The 24,160-nt window shown below is 39.2% G+C and overlaps 1 protein-coding gene and 1 long non-coding RNA gene across 4 annotated transcripts in view; one reads left to right on the top strand and one right to left on the bottom strand.

Moving 5' to 3' along the window:
- The window catches only part of SYNPO2 (synaptopodin 2), a 173,548-nt gene extending 164,549 nt beyond the window's left edge, over window positions 1-8,999 (top strand). Inside the window, exon 5 of one of the 3 annotated variants that reach the window (XM_082645817.1) lies at window positions 5,474-8,999. In XM_082645817.1, the coding sequence (XP_082501943.1) occupies window positions 5,474-6,013 (540 nt within the window). In that variant the 3' untranslated portion in view covers window positions 6,014-8,999. Of the gene's footprint in view, window positions 1-5,470 lie in introns of all 3 variants that reach the window. The other 2 variants (XM_082645816.1, XM_082645818.1) reach the window with 2 other exon arrangements.
- Window positions 1-24,160, bottom strand: part of LOC309791534 — a 196,675-nt gene that overhangs the window by 70,298 nt on the left and 102,217 nt on the right. The window lies entirely within an intron of this gene.

Raw genomic sequence — 24,160 nt, 5'->3', positions numbered from 1 at the left:
AGATGCCAGTATCAATTAATCCAAACTTAAGATTTCAATGACCCTTTCCAAAATTTCTAACATCTCATTCCATTTAGTTTGCTTGGATTTAAATCTTTTTTTGAAAAGATATTTTTTTCAAAACAATTGCATTGCCAGTACAGTGTCATATGTATTTGATTAAGAACCCTGATATGAGACTGCCTGAGTTCAACTCCCCTCACTCCAGCACTTTTTAGCTTTCTACCCTTGCGGAAGTTACTTACTCTATTTAAGTGTCACTGTCCTCATCTGGAAAATAGGGATCTTAAAAGTGCCTACTTCATGGGGTATTTATGAGGAATATATGAAATATTCCATGCAAAGCAATTAGCACCCGCCACTGGGCACACAGTAAGTGATCTACTAGTGTTGGCTATTGCTGAAGGCAGAAGCAGGAAAATCCTTCCTTTGTGTTTATCCTTTTGATGGGAATACATAACACTGGTGATTCGTGAGTTCAGTGTGAATATTTGCAGCCTTTACTGCATGCATTTTATTGGACAATCTAAAGACTGACATGTACTCTCATGGATTCAACACTTAAATGGCACACTGGTCTAAATACACAGAGACTGTTGTTCTACGTGCAATATTAACTATGCCACCTGCCAGATGACATGGCCCCTCAGTCAGTTTGAATGATATCTTCATGGGTTTGCTTTTGGTGATTGTGTTTCTGTAAGTACATCTGCTTAAGGAGATCAAGACATTATATCTGCATTAGTTTTATCTAACAAACTGGGGGGAAAAGGATGCAGAAAACCTGAGGGAATGAACACCATAGATGTTATTTCCCCTTCGTTGGAAAAGTGAAGAAGAGCATCAGGTGGTGAAGGTGTTCCGAGAGAGCCGAAGCAGCCTGGAATATGTGAAGGAATGGCTGGAGAGGAGTATAAGTAGATGTACTTTATGTTATCAGGATCAATGGGGTAAAGTTATGGGAGGCAAAGTTTGGTGCAATATATGGAAGACGTTCTCAACGATTAGAGCTTAAGGACTGCCTGAGATGCCCTGGAAATGAGTGAGGCCCCTTCTCTAGGGCAAGGCCTGGGTGCGGTATAAGGTTTCAACTTTTAAGACTATTTGAAGTTATTAGATAAATTTCTTGAAATTAATTAGTAGAAAAAACATTTCATTCTATTTTTAACCTATATTTCATTTAAAAAAGAAAAATAAGAGAAAGAACTATATGCTCTACTGAAAATGATAATGTTATATAACAGAATATTAAAGTGGAAGTTTCCCCCAAGGCCCTCAAATATAAGAGATGCTGCACACTGAAGTGAGATTCCAGATTAAAACATTGACTTTACAAAGAAAATAGTAGACATGAGTATCCTGGTGTGTTCACAGATTAGCAAACCACTTCCACAATTCTTGAACTCCTTAGGTCCAGGTTATTAAAGGGGGTCAGAGTCTGGTAAGAAGAGAGGATTTTGTGAGGAGGAATTCTGGAATGCTGCAGATCAAGGTGTGTGTTTGGAGTAGGTGGAGTTGGGGGGCCCTACCCTCTCACCTCCAGCCTTGTGAGAAAAGAGTTTCAAAGTGGCTTCTTAGGGAACTTGATCCGAGATGTCAGCATGTGGATGGATGGGAGGTCAGAGTGGGTGGGCTGCAGTCAGTCTGACCCCCTCCCAGGATATCTACAGGGTGAGAGATGGTCTGAAAAATTATTTTGGCAAAGAACCAGGAAATCTGCTGCTGCACTCCCAAAGGCAAATGATGTGAGCATTCCCCATGGACCAGAGCAGGCCAGGAGTAAGGAAGAGCTGGATGGGGTTGTCTTGGGGCCTCTCCAAGGGTGCAAACAGACCCTAGTAGCTACAACGGTAAGTAGACAGCTTTCTAAGGGGTGCAAATTGAGTTACAAGTTAACCCCTAGAATTGAGATGAATTGGCATGAACCAAGGATTACAGACAAGATATCTGATAGGAATAAGAATCTTCAAATATCCCTTGAAAGTTTTCTTCTCTGGGCCTCCCTGGCTCTGAGAGTGAAAAGCCAGAATATGATGTTACCAAATCAAGTAAAAATTTCTTTCTGCTCTTTTTTTCTCTATCCTGTCATTCTAACCCCAGGGGGCTGGAAGTCAGGGTTAGTAAGCTAGGAGAGGAAGAGGAAGAAAGCATGAAGAAGCCAACCACAGTGCCCGTCCTGAAGGAAGGTGATCCTCTTGAAATGGGCCGCAGTTGGGAGGGAGAGATTTAAGTCTGAGATTGGAGTTTGTTATTCCAGTGGCTGGAATATTCTATGTTGAAATAAAGTGGTTTGGGTAACTTAAGGTAATGACAGGACTAGTCCTAAACGGAAGCAGAATGTCACAGGACCTGCTAAGTTTTCATCAAGCAGCAGTGAAAAAATTTCTTTCATTAAAAAAACTTAAAGGGTAGTAGGAGACAAAAAGAAATAAGCATTTTGATAACACATCATACATAATAATACACAAAAAATAACCAATTTAACATACTGGCTACAGTTAAGTGCTCTCATATCAAAATTAAATTCTTTCGATAATAATACAACCCAAGATAGAAACTCCAACCCAGAATCTAACCCATGTGTGGCTAGGATTCTACCATCAGACATCCAAACTCCAAAACAGAAGAAACACTTCTGTTATTTTCAGGTCCCTTTGGTCATTCCTGGCTCAGGATAGATCACATGGCTTCATTTAGCCAGCCAAGCAGAGAACAGCATGAGCCTTGGGACAGAGATTGACAGAAGGAAATAGCACCAAGGAACAAGATGTGAAAATTGCTTTGGGGAAATACGTTAGAATTAGGGGTTTGGGTGCAGGCAGAGACTAGAGGCCTGAAATAGTTTTGGCATGAACAGAAACAAAAATGTACCTAAAGAACTATTTATTTATACCACAGTTGTGTCTCTAACCTAAGACAATTTGTAATTTTATTCTATTGTTAGCATTTAAAGAAGCATGAAGTCACATTTGGCAGTCTGAGGAGTATATAGAAGAGCAATTGTCATTTTGTTCATTGAGGTCATTGCACTCTTCCTTTACGACCTGCACTGCTGCTATATTTGGCATATGTCTATTCTACATGAGACTTTTCTTAAAAGCTTCAATGCTATTTTAAATTTCTCTTCAGAAAACTATGACTTACTCTTTCAACATTATACTTCAAAGTTTTACTCTTTCTCCCCACATTCAATGTTTTTTGCCTTAGCTGAAAAACAATCCCTGATGTCTTTGTTTTTAGAGTATCATTCAACAGTGTTTTGAACTTTTACATTTCTGTTAAGATTCCATTCTTCTGAAGATTTCCCAACTAAGTGGGTAGAACAAAGACCAGAAAATAAAGTTCTCTCTTTCATCCAGTGTTTTTCATGCCCTATCACTGAGATGTATGCCTTCACATTGTAATTAATACTTCCAAATATATTGATAATTATTTATTTTTCCAGTTATTAGCCAGTGATGTTAGTTACCTGTATGTATATTCAGGAGCCTCTCCTATATTTCTGTGGAGACCTGAGTCTTTTTGTTGCCATCCTTTAAGTCTCTATTGTTTTAAAGACCAGACTAAAGCAGGTGCTATATCTGATGGAAAACAGATATCACTGGAATGTGAAAAGTGTCCCAGGGACTCTATAGACCAATGTTGTTCTCTTTCTTCCAGAGATAAGGACAAAAGGGAGACATAGACACATACTGTGGGAGAGAAGAGCTAATTCCTCTTTATCATGCTGAATGTTAATACTTCTCACAGTGTACAAAACTGGCTATTGGTCCTGTCAAAATAGGTAAAGAGTCTCTTCTCTAAATTGACCTCTGATTGACTAACTCACAATTGCAGAGCTAAAAACTGTACTGGATTGTATGCTTCCTGAGGAGAGGGACTTTATCTGAAGCATCTTTGTATCTTTAGCTCATGGGAAAGTGCCTAGAAACATTAGGTATTCAATAAAATTTTTGTTAAATGAATAAATGAATGAAAACAATGCACTAACAATGTGGAATAGAAACCAAGTCTTTAAATAGTGACTTACTGGATTTAGATTAAGAGAAGGAGATTAATGAAAACAAGTTTTTGCTAAAAGTCAACCATTATTACTGAAGTTTTTTTTTTTTTCTTTTGGCTGAGTCCTTTGAGGGATCTTAGTTCCCCCACCAGGGATCGAATCCGGGCCCCACTCAGTGAAAGTGCTGAGTCCTAACCAATGGACTGCCAGGAAATTTCCCCATTATTACTAAAGTTTTAATGACTGAAAAGAGAGAAGCAAGATTCATTATATTGACTCCCTTATTCTTTATATGCAAACCAAGATTGAACCACCTACCTTCTTTGTGTGCCTAATGGAATAACAACAGAAATACCTAAACATTTTAATCTGAGACATTTTGTCCAAATCCAGGTGTTGCTATTCATTTTAAATTTAAGAACTTGATTAAGAAAGAAAAGCTGTTGAAACCATTTATAGAATCTGAACACATTTTTAAGCATGGCAATGTTTTTTGTTCAAGAAACACAATGTTATGATACTTCCAAGTTGACTCATTTCTGTTAAGTGTGCCTTTGATACTTTTTGCCAAGAGTTTGTCTAAGAGTCTCATGCAAATGGGAATGTGTGAGAATATAATGTATATAACCAGACTTCAAGGTCCCTGGAAATACAGAATGGGTAAAAAGAGAGAATAAAAGAGCTTTCAGTAATTTATATTTCTGCATATTAGACAAACTGAACATTTAGCATACACAAGGGAATATTTCAGGGACACACACTCTCAAGGAAATAAGGAATGTAATACACATAAAAGGAACCAAAGAACAAATGAAACAAGTGGCTGAAATGTTTCCTTCAAGATATGGGCAATACACCACACTCAGGAAATAAAGATCGATGTGATTTTCACGAATGTATAAAAAGAATTTGGCTGGAAAAAGGCGATCTACTCCATCAGACCAGTAACGTTGAATACATCTAAGTAGTTTTTCTTTGTTTTTGCTATATTCAGTGGATCAATATAACATATTAAAAGTCACTTGGGAAAAGTACAAAGCCCAGTAGCTCATGGTATGTTTCCAGAGTTATCAGTATGTTAAGTTTATTTGGTATCAGGAAAACAGGATTAGAATGAGGGTGGGCTGTGGATATAGATATGAATATGAAGAGTGCAGACAGAAGTAAGGGTGGTTCCCAGTGATGACAGGGCACCTGCCATGGTGGTTATGCCTAAGAAAGATGGTAGCAATTGGAGCTATGGGTTCAGAAAAGGAGAGCAAGGAGGAGGTCCTAAACGAGGGCCAAGTCCCAGACCAGCGCTAATAATACACCGGGTAGAGGCAGCCTATCTTGGCTTTAGGACTAAGCATTGTGGTGATTTGATTTTTATAGTGCTTAGTAATGGTGTGGAGAATACATTGGAATAACAGTCAATCAGCATAAACCAACATGAATGAGATATATTAACATTTTCATTATTTCTAGCAGAGTGGACGCTCTCTTTCTCTTCCTGGAAGACCAGTCCCACCCACCATCTCTACAACATCTCCTTGGGTATACCAGCCTGCTTATAGCTACTCTAGCGAACCAACTGATGGGCTAGAGGAAGCAAACAAGAGACTAACTCCTGGGCAAGCAGCAGCCAAGTCTTCTTTTGGTTTACTGGATGATGCCTTCAGACCCAGAAACATTCAGGAATCCATTATGGCAAATGTGGTCTCAGCAGCTCGGAGGAAGGTGCTTCCAGGGTCGTCTGAGGATTGGAATGAAAGACTGTCTTATGTCCCTCAAACCCAGAAGGCCAATATGGGCTCATTTGGAAGGCAAGAGTATAATGTTGCATTCCTACCCAATAATAGTATGCCCACCAACTCCCAACATGATTCACAGGTGCCATATGCATATTATAGGCAGCCTTCCAGAAATGATTCTGAAATAATGTCCATGGAGACCAGGTCTGATTACTGTGTTTCAGTAACCAATTGCAACTATAACCCACACCCAAGGGGATGGAGACGCCAAACATGAAAGTTAGAAGAACTGATCATGTGCCACTTATCATTTTTTTTAAATGTTTCTTTGCAGTGGTTTTCACTTTTCCAACAGATTTAGATTCACTTTTGATCTTGGCTTGTTCTCATAGGTCATTTATCTGAGTTTGTATGTGTGTGTGGGTGTGTGTGTATGTATATGCACATGTGAGTGTGAATCACTTCCTTCTCTGCAGATGCATAGAGAATTTCTTTGAAGAAAACTTCATTTTCTGTGTTGATGGCACTTATATGTAATTCATAACCTTAATTCCATTTATTTCATTAATATGGAGTAGTTCTAGGCAACTAAACTCTCTGAATTAAAATGAAATTAAGTATTTTCTTGTATGTGCCTTAGTCTAGGAAGGAATTAATGAAATATAGTATGCTAACTGTCATTAGCAGTAACAGCAAGAATATAACATTGGAGAATTTTTCAATGGGGATATGCCAATGAGTAGTAATTACATAAAAAGGATTTCCTTGGTGTTATTTTAAGCATTTCTCTGAAATATATTTTAAAATCTGATAAAATTTGGTTTTTGGAATTGAAATATAGATGTTCTCAGAAAGAAATAAATATTTGAGAGTAAGACAATTATACATTTCAGACGGATTTTTGAGGTAAATGGCATAATATGTGGGGAATAGAAAGATTTAGGTACAGGATTTATTTTTAATCTACTTAAAGCCAGTAGCCTGAGACAGGAATAGATTCTGGGTTCAGGTGTTCTCATTTGTCAAATGAGAATATCAGATTATTTAATTTCTTATATCCTTAACAGCTCTGATATTGAGTTTCTCTCATTTGTAAAATGACCCTTGATGCATTATTCATTTTTATTGCTCATCATATAAATATCAGATTAAGTTTAGGAGTGGATGAGGTCCCTGGTGTCACTATATGTATCATTAAAGGTCCAAGAGGAATTGTTGGGCAGCAGGTTTTGTGCTATGTGTTACGTGGAGTGAGGGTTGATGTGAAGAAAAAAAGCTATTAGTGGATTTAAGGAAGTGGTAGAGGATGTGTCTGTTATTATGCAAATGTAGGTCATGACCATTTATTTAGTTACGGAAAGCATGCCACAGAAGCCTATGCAACAAGTGGTGCTTCTTTAGAAAGACATCATTAGGATGTTCAAAGGAAGTTAAACAGTTGCTTGGACAATTCCATGACCCATGCCTTGTTAGCATGACTATGAGACAATCAGTCAAACACCTGCTCCTCACTGCCATACCCACAAAGTATTAAATACAAGGAAATTCAAAGTATTTTACATCATAAACAAGCATTGAGAACATTTTAAAATGAAAACATCTTGAGTGTTCAAAACTTTCTTAGGTTTTTAAATATGATTATTTTGTTTTGTTTTACTTTTTTTGACTCTTGAATTTATCACTATGATGGTCTCTTTCACAGAATAAAATTTTTAAAAATTGCCAGGATACAAGTAATCCCTTATGTTGGAAACAAAGAAATAAAAAGTTGAAGAAATCACTGTAAATTCTATTGGTAATGGAGTCGCCCAGATACTAATTTGTTCAGTTATTAAGAAGAGTACTTTCTAAAGTTATATTGTTAAATTATCTTAAATTGATACAGCATTAATTCTCTCAAATTATAAGATATAATTATTGATTCCTAAAGAGTTCCTATGGAATCTTAAAAAAATAATGTCTGGTATATTGATTAATCTGTCAGGAATTCTCAGGAATCCCCACATAAAAATTCTTATAGTGGTCCAGTTATTCTAGATGTCAATGTTTTAAGATATGCAGAATTTAGCAGAAAAGATTTTGTGTGACAGGATCATATCCTATTTTGTTGCTTTCTTTTATGATGCTAGAAGTTATTTCCTTTACTCCTTAGATTTTAGATACTTCAATTCCAGAAGTTGATATACATTATATTATTCACTAAAACTTTCACTAGACTCAAAATAGAGAGAAGCAGACATTTTAAACTTAAATATTATTGTAAAACAGCCACCTCCCTCTTTGCATGCACTAGATCAAAATAATCATTGTATTAAGCTATTTGAATTTATTCTAGACATCAAGAAAATGACAGTACATGGCAGGAAAGTTATGCATTTTTCATTCACAAGGGAAATGACTGTCTCATATTTTTATTAGAAATCAATGTTTCAAGAAGTCATACTTTGCAGACATAATTCTGTAAAGCAGAAATGCCATTGTCAAATCATCACAAAATGTATGGGTATTTATCTCCAGTTTACTCAAAAAGGAGTAAAGTTAGATTGCTTACACTCAAGCTAGTGTTTGAGCTAAGGTTGCCATGCTGATATCTGATTCCTTTTGAGAATACCTAGATAACTACTGTTCTCACAAAAATAAAATGAGTTTGTCTTATATTCCAAATAATAGTCTTTTTAGAGAAGAGCTGTTGCTTTGTAAATATATACCACATGTGTTTTAAGACATTTTTCTACTAGTAGCAGTCACATAGGTACAAAGAGTTCTGTTCCACCATGGATTAAAAAGCATTCTCTAAAAGTACACTAATTTGGCACCTCCTTTCCATCTTGAGTTTAAATATATCATTGCATGCGTGTGAAGTGTCTGTTATTAAGATGATTTAAATACTGTGCTGTATTTTAAGTTTTATAACTGCACAATTCTAGTCCATTTATCTCTGAATATGTCTCATGTTTTGGCCTCATCACACTGGAAAGGGCTACACAGTTAGGGCTCAAGCATATACATATATATATTAATCAATTGAAACTTTGGATAAAAAATATATCAAATAGGCTCAGTTATTATAATTAGAGAGGAACTGTAGAAATGTTTGTTTTTAAGAGAAAGTAGATTTTCACATTTGATTTCTTTTTAAAGTAGAAGTATCTACACTGTCCACACCTCTTCTACTAAAATAGACTGTTCTGCTTATTAGCTTAACATTTCCACCTTTGTTTCTCCCAATAGACTGTATTTGAAATATGCATACTGAAAATCAAAATTGTATTAGTAATAAAAATTAACTTGAAAATCAACTTAAATAGCCTTTTCATTTTTCCTTATAAAAAATTGTTTTGAAATAGCCTTCACTCCAAAGATTTAACCTTATCTACTACATATTTTTAAATTTTAGTTTCTACTGTTATCAGCTTCCAGACACATCAAAAGAATTTCATGCTGGTTGGCAACATTTTAGCTGTAACATTTAAAAACTTAAAAAAAAAATTTACCTCAAAATATGATCAATTTCACATGTAAGTTAAGAGGTTTTGGATCCATATTTTAATATTAGAATATTATTCTTTATTAATTTAATATTATTCTCTATTAATTCTTTCTTTCATAGTATTGAAAATCAGTCCTAAGCACAAGCATAGCCAGTGGTAATATGACTTGATAATGTGTTGATTGGATTTCTAAAACCACCCTGGACTCAGAGAATCTACCATGTTTGTCATTCCAGGGCTTCTGATCCCTCACCTTGATTAAACTGAAGGTTTCATTATAATAAAGCGTATTTAAGTAAAGCTTTTAAAAAATGACTTTGGATCTTCCTACATACGATTAAAACCATCAGCTGGAAAGTGAGCTCCCTGGTCAGTGATATTATGTAGCACAGCTTTTTGATAATTCTTTTTTTTTTAAATTATGAATAAAATGGCTGTTTTTGGCATTCTGATAAAACATATTTTTTAAAGGGCCAGCACTTGAAATATTCTTTAAAAATGAGGACCATTTTAAAGATTTAAATAACTTAAGAGATAGTAGCACTATATTGTCTGTCAACTTAAAGAAAAACACACAACATAGAGTTGTGAGTTTAAGTTTTATTCAGGGTCTTACTGAGGACTACAGCCAGGAAGACAGTCTCTCAGTAGCTCTGAGAAACTGCTCTGAAGAGGCAGGGTAGGAGCCAGTATATCTATGAATTTTTTTTGCTAGGAAATACTGGTAGTCAAGCAAACATCTTAGTAAAAGATTATTGCTAATCATATAGAAGAGATATCTCAAATTAATGATTTTTGTGTTTTTCTGCAAGAAACTGGGCTCACTGAAATTATTCCTGAGATGTGCATCTTAACTACCTAGGGGTCTGTTTATCCAAAGCACAGAATGCCTCACCCTGTTTTTTCCATGCTGTATTCCCCTCAGGGTGCACTGTTCTGTCGGTGGGCCAACTGCAGTAGATTCCGACTTAACCCTTTGTATAACCAGAGGATGAGTGACACTCTCTTCTTTTTTTGTTCACATGTCTGAAGATGCTAATGCCATAGAAAAAGCCCCTTTTCTCTTAGGAATTCCTAGCACTCAGTAAACTATAAATCTCAAAACATGCCAAGAGATAAGTTATGTTATCTCCACATGGAGCCATCGGGCAGCCTGAGGCAAGGAGAGTCCAATTCCCTGGCTAGTCACCAGGAAGACAGCAACAGAGATGCTTCAGGACTAGCCAGTGTTTCCCTAGTCCACATAGTACCAGAAGTATTTAGTGCAAAGTATTTTCCTCAGTGGTTTTGGAAAATAACAGGATCTGTGACTTCTCAAATTTAATGAAGCAGTATTTTTCACAAAGGGACATTTCATTATTCACAGCATTATAAAATGTGACAGTCTATATTTCTAGAAAGAGTCTGGCAATCCCCCCTATAAAAATCAAGTAACTTTATGAAATCCACTTAAAGAGGAATTGCCACCAGTGTATCTTGCTCTGATATTTTTTTCCTCTCTAAAGTTGTAGCAAAGAGTTGCTACATTGTACCTTCTTTGTCCTTGAATTTTCTGTCACTCTTCTTTTTTTCTTTTTAACGTATTTATTTATATTTATTTTTGGCTGCGTTGGGTCTTTGTGGCTGCGTGCGGGCTTTCTCTAGTTGTGGCGAGCAGGGGCCACTCTTCACTGTGGTGTGTGGGCCTCTCACTGCGGTGGCTTCTCTTGTTCCGGAGCACAGGCTCTCAGCACGTAGTCTCAGTAGTTGTGGCACACGGGCTTAGTTGCTCCGTGGCATGTGGGATCTTCCCAGACCAGGGCTCGAACCCATGTCCCCTGCATTGGCAGGCGGACTCCCAACCACTGTGCCACCAGGGAAGTCCCTCTGTCACTCTTCTTAATAAACTGTCCTACATTCCCACCTCCAGCCAAGAGGAAAAAGCTTCACCACCTCTTCAGGGTTTTGAGATTTATGCTTATTACTTGAGGGTCTGAAAAGGCTTTGTAGAGCAGGACTGCCTCACCATGATGATATGAATAAATGTGAGGTTTGCCCTAAATTACCAAATAAATTATAATGGGGTATATGTAGGCAAAGGCACAGTTTTTTAAAAATTTATTTATTTATTTATTTATTTATTTTTGGCTGTGTTGGGTCTTCATTTCTGTGCAAGGACTTCCTCTAGTTGCGGGGAGCCGGGCCCACTCTTCATCGCGGTGCACGGGCCTCTCACTATCGCGGTCTCTCTTGTTGTGGAGCACAGGCTCCAGACGCACAGGCTCAGTAGTTGTGGCTCACGGGCCTAGTTGCTCCGCAGCATGTGGGATCTTCCCAGACCAGGGCTCGAACCCGTGTCCCCTGCATTAGCAGGCAGATTCTCAACCACTGTGCCACCAGGGAAGCCCAGGCACAATTTTATATAAGCCCAAACTGACCTTGAAGAACGCTGTCTACATTACTACGAACATTCAGAGGATCCTGCTTATTAGCCTTTCGTCAGCATCACCTCTTCTAGAAAAAATTATCCATTTAGACAACTGAGCTATAGATGTATTCTGCAGGTATAGTGTATACGCTGGAAAGTAAAGTGCCATCCTTAAACTAGGGAAGATACACTGTTTGTACTGCCCCTACTCCCACTTGGATGGAGCAACCATTTTTTAAGCAGCATAGAAATCCATGACAGGAGTCCACAGCAGCTTTTTAGGACCCCGGGGCTAATCCCTGACCCAGTCAATACTAGCCTCATTTTAAGAGGTTGGTAGTTTTTCCTGTTATTCTACATGTCATTCATACCATAGCCTTCTGCCAGACCAGTAAGTAAATAGGACAGAGAAGAATAATATTTTTTAAATAAATAAATAAATAAATAAATGGGGAGGGGTTTTACCTATTTACTCATAACTTGGTTTTATTGGGAACTTTATGCTAGTTAAATTTTGTCCTTAAATTCAAATGATACCTTCTCTGGTTTCTATCTACAGTAACTACAGCTCTGATTGTCAGCAATACAAAATGCCTTTAATGTATTGAAGTTGATACTTACTAGGGGGCTAAGAAGAGGAATAAGAACCCTGATTTTGTGATAAAACAGCCAAAGTTCAATGCTCAGCTAAGCCAAGCCCTAGGTCCAGCATGAATTTGATAAAGAAAATAACCAAAAAGAGGGCAGAGGTTTCATGTCCTGCAGTGTTCTGCAGTAGTGGTGTTTGAAAATCTTATAGTGTTTCCAAGAGAGATTCAACTTCCACAAGATGTTTTAATAAGCAAAGTATCTGGATTTCTCATTTTGCATAAAAAGGAAGACACTGAGAAAGAAATAAGAATTAACTGTTCAAGGACTAAAGTGCTATCAGATAGAAAAAAATCAGAGGTATGAAAAAATTCTATAGATATTTTACTTGAGGGAGTTGCAAAATAATTTGTAACACGTTTTTATTTCACCATTACCCTGCTATAAAATTATTCTTAAAACAAAGCACATTAAAAGAGGGCCATTTCAAGATGAAAAAAAAAAGAAAGGGGGGTGAATTTTATTCATAAGTATAAAACAAATGATTTTACTACCATGAAGACACTGATATTTTTGGCACAAATATTTCCATAAAACATGCATTGCATTCACTTTAAGAGATCTCCCTTCAGGCATTTAATTACCTAACTTTGAATTTTTCCCAAGTTATTATTATTTGAAGTTACCAATAGCAAGATTTGATTATTTTTTTTTTTTGTGGTACGCGGGTCTCACTGTTGTGGCCTCTCCCACTGCGGAGCACAAGCTCCGGACGCGCAGGCTCCGGACGCGCAGGCTCAGCAGCCATGGCTCACGGGCCCAGCCGCTCCGCGGCATGTGGGATCCTCCCGGACCGGGGCACAAACCCATGTCCCCTGCATCGGCAGGCGGACCCTCAACCACCGCACCACCAGGGAAGCCCAAGATTTGATTTTAATCTAAGAAAATTGTGACTTTGGTGAAGACAGCAGAATTATAAGGTCAGCAAGTAATGCTCATCCTGATTTTTAATTTCTGTGACAAAAGGAAACATTAAATTTTATCAGCCTGAGCAGGTTTAAAAACACTGAATGATATTTCTGTTCTGCCCTAGACTTTTTTTCATGGTACAGTGAATGTACCCAGAATTCGTTTAAAGGAACAGCAAATTCAAATCCTTTCCCTAAGTGGAAAGCTAATATAAATGCGCTCACCATAGTCTATGGCTATAGACTCTTCAGATTTTAAGAAGAGAACCTGAGGAAGGAGAATGGAATGTCACAATTGGTGGACATTTAGTAATTCCTCTAGAATGTATCACTTTTAACCAGGGCACATAAAGTCCTTTTGTTGGCAGCTCCAGGAACTACTGTCATGGGGAAATGGATGCATTCACTTATCAGTCAGCAACCCTTTATCATTTACCTACTCAGGGCTAAATACAATGCTTCATGCCAGGGGTGTATTAGTGAATAAAATGTGGCCTCTGTCCCCAGGGAGCTGATAGTACTAAGAGAGGGTACAATGTAAGGAGACAAGAATACTGATAGGATTGTACACAGAGATTAAGAGAAGAGCAAAAAGCAAAACAAAAAAAAATCCAGCCTTAAGGGTGGGAGGATTGCTGTGTGGGGGGTGAAAGGGTCCTCAGAGAAGCCTTTTAGAAGAATTCATGGCAGAGTTGAGATTGAGTGACTGTACTCACCTCTATTGGTAGGGGTGAGTACAGCAAAGAAAGAGCCCATTCCAGACAGAGGGTACAGCTAATAAACTCCAGGCAGTTCTGTGTTATTGCTGGATAATAAAGGGAGAGTCAGAAAGCAGTGGATTTTATCCCAGGGAAGGATAAACTTTTTCTTTTTGTAAAAGGCCAGATACTAAGTACTTTAGGCTAAGAGAAGCATATGGCTTTGACTCAACTCTACAAAAGTGGCTACAGCTAATATGAAAATGAATGAGCGTGGCATAATAAAACATTATTTATGGAGACTGTAATTGGAATTTCACATAATTTTCACAAGTCATCAAATATTATTAAAAAATTTTTTTTCCAACTACTTAAGTCAGCAAAGTGTTGCTTCCAGCCCGCGCACCACGCGCACCACAACGAAAAGATCCCACGTGCAGCAACGAAGATCCCACGTGCTGCAACTAAGACCTGATGCAGCCATAAATAAATAAATAAATAAATAAATAAATAAATAAATAAGGCATTAGGCCAAATTTGGGCTGTTGGCCATAGTTTGCCTATTCCTGCTGTCAGGCAACAATGGAAAGCCATTAAAGGATGTTAAACAGGAACTGGCCTGACCTAGTCCTCTTGGTAGGAAGTTCATTTTGGCAGCAGTGGGGAAGATACATTTGAGAGAGGAGGGTCCAAGGAAAGAAGGACATGGAGAGCTGTCAAGTCTTTCCTGTGAAAAGGAAGCACGGTTTTCCTCCTTGAACACTTTGTAATAAATCAGTCAACACTAGAGTACCCTCTAAATGTCCCTTCCCTCCCTCATTACTGCCCACTCCTTTCTCTGCCACAGTGCCTCCTCCTCCCATCTCACCCTCCTCATCTCACCACCCCCGTCCCAAACACACAGCATGGCTGCCAGCTGGCCTCCTCTTTAAAACTCTTTCAACAGAACAGAGAACGGGGAATTGTGCTGAAAGAGTGACCCCCAGTAGCCCCACTTCTCTAATTTCTGGGAAGACGGTAATGGCTGAGTGAGCACTAGGGTGACCCAGCCTTCCTCCAAGCCATCAATATATGTTACAGATGTGGTTACAATCTTTGGAACATTTATTTTCCAGTTGACAGGAATAAATCATTTTTTTCCCTTTGCATTTGGCAGATGAGGTAATGTGCCGTCTTCTTTTCCTGCAGCATAATCTAAGATTTTATCCTTTGATAAATAGTCTTGATTTCAAAGCATTTAAAATTAAATATGCCACAAAAAAGCTTTGATACTGAAATTATTTTAATAGATTAAGAACTAAAATAGGGATATCTTTGGTAAGTTTCCAAAACTCATGGACTATTAAAATGAGAAGGGGACCTAGACACCATATAATGAAACACAGGAGGGATTTAGAAAGCCAAAATGAGCACCAGGTTCTCTTTCCTTTCAATGTTGTGTTCCTTCTTCAAAGAATTGATTGCAGAGCTTTTCTAACCCAATATCTGCTAAATTTAAGATGACAATATTATCCTACCTTTGGTACAATGCCATTTTCAAACATGAATGTTGCTGTAATACCAATTCCATTTTAAGCTCTTAAGGCGCTTGATGTGTATAGACCTGAACCAATGTTATGTTGTTCCAGACATGGCCCATGTTAACATCCCTTCTCCCTTCCTGTTCTACAGACAAGAGATGATGTCACTGGCAATCGAGGGGATAGTTTTATGGTGCACTCTATCATTATCTCCATCCTAAAATCCTCCCAAAGTGAAGAAACACAAAATGAAGAAGAAGGAGTGGAAGTAATGGAAGATGTATAATATTTGTGCTTCTAAAAGAGTAAAGCAGAAAAAGCCAGAGTTGACTACAATAATAACTCATTCTAACTAAAGCAGCTCTGAAGTCTGGAAATTGCCAGTCTATTATATCCACATAAATAAACAGTTCAAGTTCAAGAATGATGTGAAAATCTTTCAACAGGATGATATGTGAAAAATTATGAAAAAGTCACAAGAGTTTAATTATTATGGATTTTCAAAAACAGAAAAAAATTGGAAAAGTGTCACAAAATCTAGGCAATTCTGCCACATATTCTTCTTTTTTTTTTTTTTTGCGGTACGCGGGCCTCTCACTGTTGTGGCCTCTCCCGTTGTGGAGCATAGGCTCCGGACGCGCAGGCTCAGCAGCCATGGCTCACGGGCCCAGCCGCTCTGCAGCATGTGGGATCTTCGCGGACCGGGGCACGAACCCGTGTCCCCTGCATCGCCAGGCGGACTCTCAACCACTGCGCCACCAGGGAAGCCCCACATATTCTTCTGCTCTGCTCTGATTTCATCACATATGTCAATCCAAATGAACCTTCTTAAACATGGCAAGGTGCAGATTTGCACTGGAGACTTAGCTGTTGCTTATCTATTTTCACAGAATTAACAACAATCTTATTCAATAATCAAGAAAACAATTAATAGAGATTTATTTGACATAATTTACTTGAATGATTATTCTCTTTCACTGCATTCATCCAATCACTCATCAAGAATACAGTAAGTTAAAAAAAAAAAAAAGAATCCAGTAAGTATTTTTTAGGTGATAAGCACTCTGCTAAGTAGAAAGAGTGATGATGATGATAGTCACTATAGATACTGGAAATGTACCAAATCCTGTGTTAAACATTTTAAATCTATTGTCTCTTTTAATCTTCCTAACTTTTTACATTTGATACTGTTAATATCCCCATTTACAGATGAAGAAACTGAGGCATAGAATGCATAAATAACTGACAGGGTCATACTAACAGAAAGTGGTAGATCAAGGATTTGAACTTGACCATTTCTGTTTCACAGCCCATCTATTTGCACTTATCTATATATACATGATAAAAAGATGTAGATGGCATGGCCTCTCCATGTTTAGGAAACTAGATAGATAAATTTACAACAAAAGAAAAATTCTAAGGCATGTATGGGATCATGATGCTGAAAAGGATCACAGCGATTATCCAGTCAAAACTCTCATTTTGCAGAAAGAAAATTGAGACCTAGCTAGGACAAAATGCCCAGTGGAGTGCAGAACCACTTTTCTCTACTCCTAGTGCTACTCTGCAAGTCTGGGTCCTCATCATCTGTTACCTGAACTATTAAAATAGCATCATACTGTGTCTCTCCATCCCCAGTTCCATTATTTTCTATTATAATTATATTTATATATAATTCTATTATAATTATAATTAACTCAGACCTGTTAATGCTGAATTCCTTAAACTCTTCATAATGGTTTTCTCTTCCTTTTTCCTGAAGGCCCAGTTCTGCCTTATCAAGCACCAATCTATCCTTCTTCCTGCTCTGGCTCCCACCACTGCTCCAGCTGGTCAAAAATCCATTTCCACAATCCTGCTGTTTGGGTTCCTTCCCTTATGTGTTTGAGTATACTCTTCCCTCTGTCTAAAATGCCTTCTCCTTTCCTAGCCTGTGAACTTGTTCATCCTTCAAGAAGCAGCTAAAATATCACTCATTAAATCATTTCGTTCTCCAAACTCCTTCCTCTGCATTTCTATAATATTTCATTTATACTCAATATTAGAGACAATGACTTGTTTATCTTTTATTCTTGCTTATCTTTTATTCTAACACCTAATAAATTACATGGATAACTCATAGTAGGTCTTCAATACATGCTTGAATGAATGAATGAATACACTGAGAGTACTATGGTTTCTTGATTTTCAAGTCAATTTTTGCCACAATAGCTTTCATTCAGTCTTTTAGTTCTTCCAGTAAATATTTATTATATTTCTTTGTGCCAGGTACTCTGCTAGGCACAGGGGTCACAGTGGTAAAAAGGTAGATAACGTCCCTGCCCTCATGGAGCTATTTCTACCAAGAAATGCAGATAACAGAAAATAACAAGCAAATAATACCAGGGAAGTAACAGATAGCAGATAAGAGAGAGAATAACTGAGGAAGGCCATCTTAGAAAGAGGAGTCAGAAAAGCCTTCTCCAAGCACTTAGTATTCTAATGAAGATCTCAAGGATAAGATGTCTAGCCTGGTAAAGAGTTGGGGCAGAGCATTTCAGGCAGAGAGGACTGCAAGGCAGTAGGGAAGAAAATGAGCATTATGATCAAGGAAAGAAAGAGGCTTATGTGGCTCTAGCCACACTGGTGAAAATGGTTGGAGAGGTAAAATAGTAAGGGCAGTCACAGCTCATGAATGCTTTGCATGCTTTGTAGGCTATAATGAGGAATTTGGATTTCCTCCTAAAAACCATGGGAGCTATGGAAGGGTTCCTAGTCAGTGGAACTGGCATTTAAATGCACATTTAACCTGTGCATTTAAAAATGAGGGAAATGAATTGAAGCAGGGCAAGGGGAACCATAGGAAGACCAATTGGGAAGTTCTTGTAGAAGTCCAGGCAAACAATGGTTAAAGCGGAGTCACTGGAGATGGAAGAAACACATACAGATTTTAGTTATATTTGGGAGATAGACTCAATAGGTCTTGGAAATGTATTAGACGTGGGCAGAAAATGAAAGGGAGGCATTGCAGTTTATTTTTAGATTTTATGGTTTGAATCATTGGTTGGATGGCATAATTTTACTGAGATGAGGAAGACTAAAGTGAGAAATAAATTTAGGAGGGAAAATAAAAAGTTCTATGTTTGGACATACTGAACTGATATTAAGAGTGGACATTTTATAAAGAAGACGTGGCACATATATACAATGGAATATTACTCAGCCATAAAAAGAAATGAAATTGAGCTATTTGTAATGAGGTGGATAGACCTAGAGTCTGTCATACAGAGTGAAGTAAGTCAGAAAGAGAAAGACAAATACCGTATGCTAACACATATATATGGAATTTAAGAAAAAAAAATGTCATGAAGAACCTAGGGGTAAAACAGGAATAAAGACACAGACCTACTTGAGAATGGACTTGAGGATATGGGGAGGGGGAAGGGTAAGCTGTGACAAAGCGAGAGAGAGGCATGGACATATATACACTACCAAATGTAAGGTAGATAGCTATTGGGAACAGCCGCATAGCACAGGGAGATCAGCTCGGTGTTTTGTGACCGCCTTGAGGGGTGGGATAGGGATGGTGGGAGGGAGGGACACTTAAGAGGGAAGGGATATGGGAACAGATGTATATGTATAACTGATTCACTTTGTTATAAAGCAGAAACTAATTAAAAAAATGTAAATTAAAAAAAAAGAGTGGACATTTTAAACTTTACCATGGAAAACTGTTCTTAAAGTAAACAAACCACCAGATAACAATAAGAATGGCTAATAATCATTGGGTGCTTACCATGTCAGACTTTGTTTACATATTAAGTTATATAATTCCCCAGACAATCACTCTATAAATAAGTTACTACTGTGACCTCCATTTTACAGATACGGAAAGTAAGGTATAGAATGGTCAAGTTACCTCCCCAAGGCCTCACATTTGTAAGTGGCAGATTCAGGATGCAAATCCAGGCATTCTGATTCCAGAGACTGCGCCTTTTAATCTCTGTATAAAGAAAAAGTAATGACCTGGTGCCAGGAAAGTAATTAAATCTTACTTATTTCTAAATAAAACCAACAGGAGCACAGCTCTCCACATATTACATGATAGGATTTATTATACACTGATTTTTTAATAAATGACAAATCTGTTGCTAAAATAAATAACTTTTCTTATCATGAATGCCATTATAGAAATCACATTATGTACTAGACACCAAGTAGAGATTACTGCTCAGCAAGGACTTCTCTCAGAGGAATTAACTGGATCCCCATTTAGCTCTCTTATCCAGTGGCAATCACCTGCAGACACCCATTTCCATCCACAGTTACCACTTCAGAAACTATTTACTGACCATCTATAATGAGCCAGGCATTGGAGTAAGCATGGCATCTACGATTCCCTGCCTTCATGGAGCTCCCGACCAGAGACAGAGACAAAAAAAATGAAGCCACCAATTAAAATAAACTGTGATATGTGCTGAATATAGTACAGACGGCTGGGGGACCCAACCCTATATGGGGGACAGTAGGTAGGATTTAATCAGGACACAGCTCAATATTTCTTAGCCAGGGAAGAGAAGGAGCTGACAGAGTACTTTGGACCTGCTTACAGGAGCATTTGTGCCATTTGACACAGGTAGCAGCTAGCAGGTTTCCAAAACTTCCAACGGAGCAAATGTGGAAATGCCTTTACCTGTTCTTAACATGCGTGCCCCAACCCTGCCCCTGCCCTCCTCTTTCTGAAGGCTCTCCCTGAGTAACCCAATTACAACCACCTCATCGTGATGACAGATAATCCATATCCAAGCTTGACTCAATGATCCCTTCAGCTTCAGCCCTGAATCACACTAGACTTTACTGCTTGAGTGATCCTCAAACAGCATCGATTCAGCAGAGACTTCACTTGCTTTTCCCCCACAGCCTGCTCCTTTTCCTACATGCCCTGGTTCCACCACCATCCACCCAACTACCTAAGCCAGGACTGAAAGCATTGCCCTAGTTTTCTCCTCACCCCAGCCCTTACTCAACACATGAGTCACCAAACACTGTGAGCTCCCTCCTTAGCATCTCTGGTTATTCGCCTGCCCTACCACCACCACTGTCACAGCATTCGATCAGCCCCTCCCGGCCTTTTACTGCAGTGGCATCTTAAGTGTCTTGCTGCTGCATTCCCAGTCTGTTCTTCATACAAGTGCCAGAATAATATTGCAAAAATACACATCGTGTTCTTCCCTGGCATCAAAGCCATCAACAGCTCCCCATGGTTCACAGACTGAAGTCCCAACTCCTGTGAAGCCCTCTGGTGTTTCATCTTTTCCTGCCTTTCAGCCTTACCTTTTGCTAATAACCCCTCTTCTTCTAGTGCTTCACACTCCTCCCACACCAAACTACTTACAATTCCATGAACTCCTTATGTGGTTTCAGACAGCAAGCTTCGGCTCATACTTCTGTCTCTGCTTTAAACGCCTTTCAACACTATCCCTACACCTCGACCCATCTTTCGAGTCTCGACTCACAGATCAACTTGTCTCTGAAGTTTTTTGTGATTACTCTGTCTCTGCCCCAAATAGAACTGACCTTTTCCTCCCTTATGTCCCCACCACTTCTAGGGCCAAATATTTCCAGAGCACATCGTTATAGTGATCCCATCAGTCTAGCACATGCCTGCCTATCAGATAGCTTCATCCACAACAACACAATTCATGGACCAGTACTTATTATCCAGCAGTAGTAGGTGCTGTGGCTAAGTGTTGGAGAAGTGGAAAAGGCACATAAAACAATCTTTGCCCTCATAACTTATTTACAGTCACAAAATAAAAGTCTTCAGTCTAAAAGTAAAAAGCCCTCCCAGGATTTAGCCTGAAGCAAATATAGTTTAAGCTGGTTTCGTGTAGTTTAAGGGACTTGATTTATAGAGGCCCCTTCTAAATTTCTGTGCTAATTTTATATTTTTAACTTTAGGTCTTTATTTTCTTAAAGGGGGCCCCAAATTTGGACATATTTGAGGCTCCACAAAACCTGCACCCACCTCTGGTTCCAAGACGTAGATGATTATCTGTAGTCACAAATTTTTGTAAATAAAGCCTAAAGAAAAGTCAACAGCGATTTGGGAGGGTTTGCAGGTGTGGCACAGGCCTCCTCCCGTGCCCGAAGACTGAGCGCTGAGTGGGAGTGGCTCAGCGCCACCCCCCAAGTCCTCCCCTGGGGTAGAGCAGGAGGGTGGGGCCTCCGACCCAGAGTCTCCTACTGTCTCTCTCCTTTCCTACCACCCACACACCCTAAAAGAGGAGTGAACTAGAAAACAGTGAAGGAAAAGAAAGGTGACAAATACTTCAGGAACAGCAGAATACGGAGGTTCTGAGATACGAACAGAAAATGCATCACACTGGCTCACTCAGTGTCATCAGGTTCACACCGATCCTGTGACCTGACTGAAATTTCAGATTAAAACATGTTTGCTGTGGTGAAGAAGTGAGGGGAAGAGGGAGGTTAGAAGCAGGAGAAAAAGGGAAGAAGGACATATGACAAAGACAAAGAACATGACTAATGAGTCCAGTTCTTCCTTGTGTCATTTGTGGCCTCAAGGAACAATGAACAAAAGGAATAATGGGCTGGGAATCCGTCATCCACATTCCTTCTCCCTACTTCAGCCCTCCTTCAGCATTTCCTTCAGAATCAAGCCAGGCCCTTGACACAATAGCTCCATGTGACAAAAGGGAGAAAGAGTGTTGGCGAACCTAAGTTTGTGTGCCTGTCGCACAGGGAAGCCAAACAAACCGAAACAAACAAGTGTGGAGCAGAGAAAGGTTTATTGCGAGGGCCAAGCAAGGAGAACGAGCAGCTCATACTCAGAAGACCCAAACTTCTCGATGGCTTTCAGGGACGAGTTTTTAAAGGCAACATTTGAGGTGAAGGTTGCAGGGTGCATGACTCTCTTCTGATTGGTTGGTGGTGAGGTAACAGGGTGGTGTTTCAGGAATCTCAATCATCAACCTGGTTCTGACCAGTCTGGGGTCTACAAGCTTGTGCTCAGCATGAAGTCACCATCCTCCACCTGGGTGGGGATCTTAGTTCCTGCAGAACAGCTTAAAGATACATGTTGGATTGTTATGGATATCCCTTGAGGAGGAACTAGGGATTAAAGGAAAATGACATACCAACTTTATAAATGAGCAACTAGACCCAGAGTGGTAAGGGACTCTTCCAAGTTTACACCATCAGTAAGGGCCAGGATTGTGTTTTATCACTGAACTACTGTTTTTTGTCTGCTTTTCCTTGTTTCTGCATTCTTTCACTTCCCTGATTAGTTACTGCTTGAATCCTTGGATATCAGGGAAGGCCTAGGAGACTAAAGCCTTTTTCTGCAAACAAGAAATGGAAGGCATGGAGGGGCTTTTGTACCCGGGAGGGCCCCACAGGGTCCTGCTCGGTTTCAAGAGTAATGCATAGACTGACAGTTGGGGGGGTTGGGGAGGAGGGAAAGGCATCTGGGTCCACTTCCTGGTTCTGGCTTGGGTAGGACTTAGATCTTTCTAGGTTCCAGCACAGAAAAGACTATGGGTCCACCACTGCTCCCATTATGTAATTCAAATAACACTTTAATATTTTTAATGACACATAACTTACCTGTACACTGAAATTAGGACAACTGTTTTTCTAGATTTTGTGAGTTTTACATTTTGAACGAGCTAGTTAGAGCTGATCTCTCTCTCTCTCCCCTCCCTGATACATGCTTGGTTTGCCTATTCTAACACCATCCTGGCCCTTACTGATGACACCATGATTTTGGCAGCGTTCCTTATCACTCTGGGTCTGGTCACTCATTTATAAAGTTGGTGTGTCATATTCCTTTAATCCCTATGAGTTTATCAGAGATCATTCTCTTTCATCTTTTAAAGCAAAAAACAATTTAAAGTACTTCTGCTCTGGGGCTTCCCTGGTAGCACAGTGGTTAAGAGTCTGCCTGCCAATGAAGGGGACATGAGTTCGAGCCCTGGTCGGGGAAGATCCCACATGCCGCGGAGAAACTAAGCCCATGTGCCACAACTACTTAGCCTGTGCTCTAGAGCCCACGCAACACAACTACTGAGCCCACGCGCCATAACTATTGAAGCCCACGTGCCTAGAGCCCATGCTCTGCAACAAGAGAGGCCACGGCAATGAGAAGCCCACGCACCGCAACGAAGAGCAGCCCCTGCTGGCTGCAACTAGAGAAAGCCCGCGGGCAGCAACGAAGACCCAACGCAGCCAAAAATAAATAAATAAATACATAAATCTATTTTTAAAAAAAAAAAAAAAAGGGAGTCAGCCTGCCAATGCAGGGGACATGGGTTGGAACCCTGGTCGGGGAAGATCCCACATGCTGCGGAGAAGCTAAGCTCGTTCACCACAACTACTGAGCCTGCGCTCTAGAGCCTGTGAGCCACAACTACAGAGCCCACGTGCCGCAACTACTGAAGCCCACATGCCTAGAGCCCGTGCTCCATAACAAGAGAAGCCACTGCAGTGAGAAGCCTGCACACCACAATGAAGAATAGCCCCTGCTAGCCACAACCAGAGAAAAGCCCACGAGCAGCAAAGAAGACCCAACACAGCCAAAACTGAAAAAATAAATAAAATAAAGTACTTCTGCTCTAGTTTGTACATCCTACTGACTTGTACAGCATAGAGAATTCCAGTCTGGATGAGAGAAGACATATTGTGTATGTAGTGATATGTTTCATTTTACTCATTCTGTAAATATTTACTGAATACCTATCATTTAACAGCTGCT

Source organism: Mesoplodon mirus, assembly GCF_964341445.2.
Source record: "Mesoplodon mirus genome assembly, chromosome: 2".
NCBI lineage: Eukaryota > Metazoa > Chordata > Mammalia > Artiodactyla > Ziphiidae > Mesoplodon > Mesoplodon mirus.
This window is presented reverse-complemented; position numbering and strand designations above follow the sequence as displayed.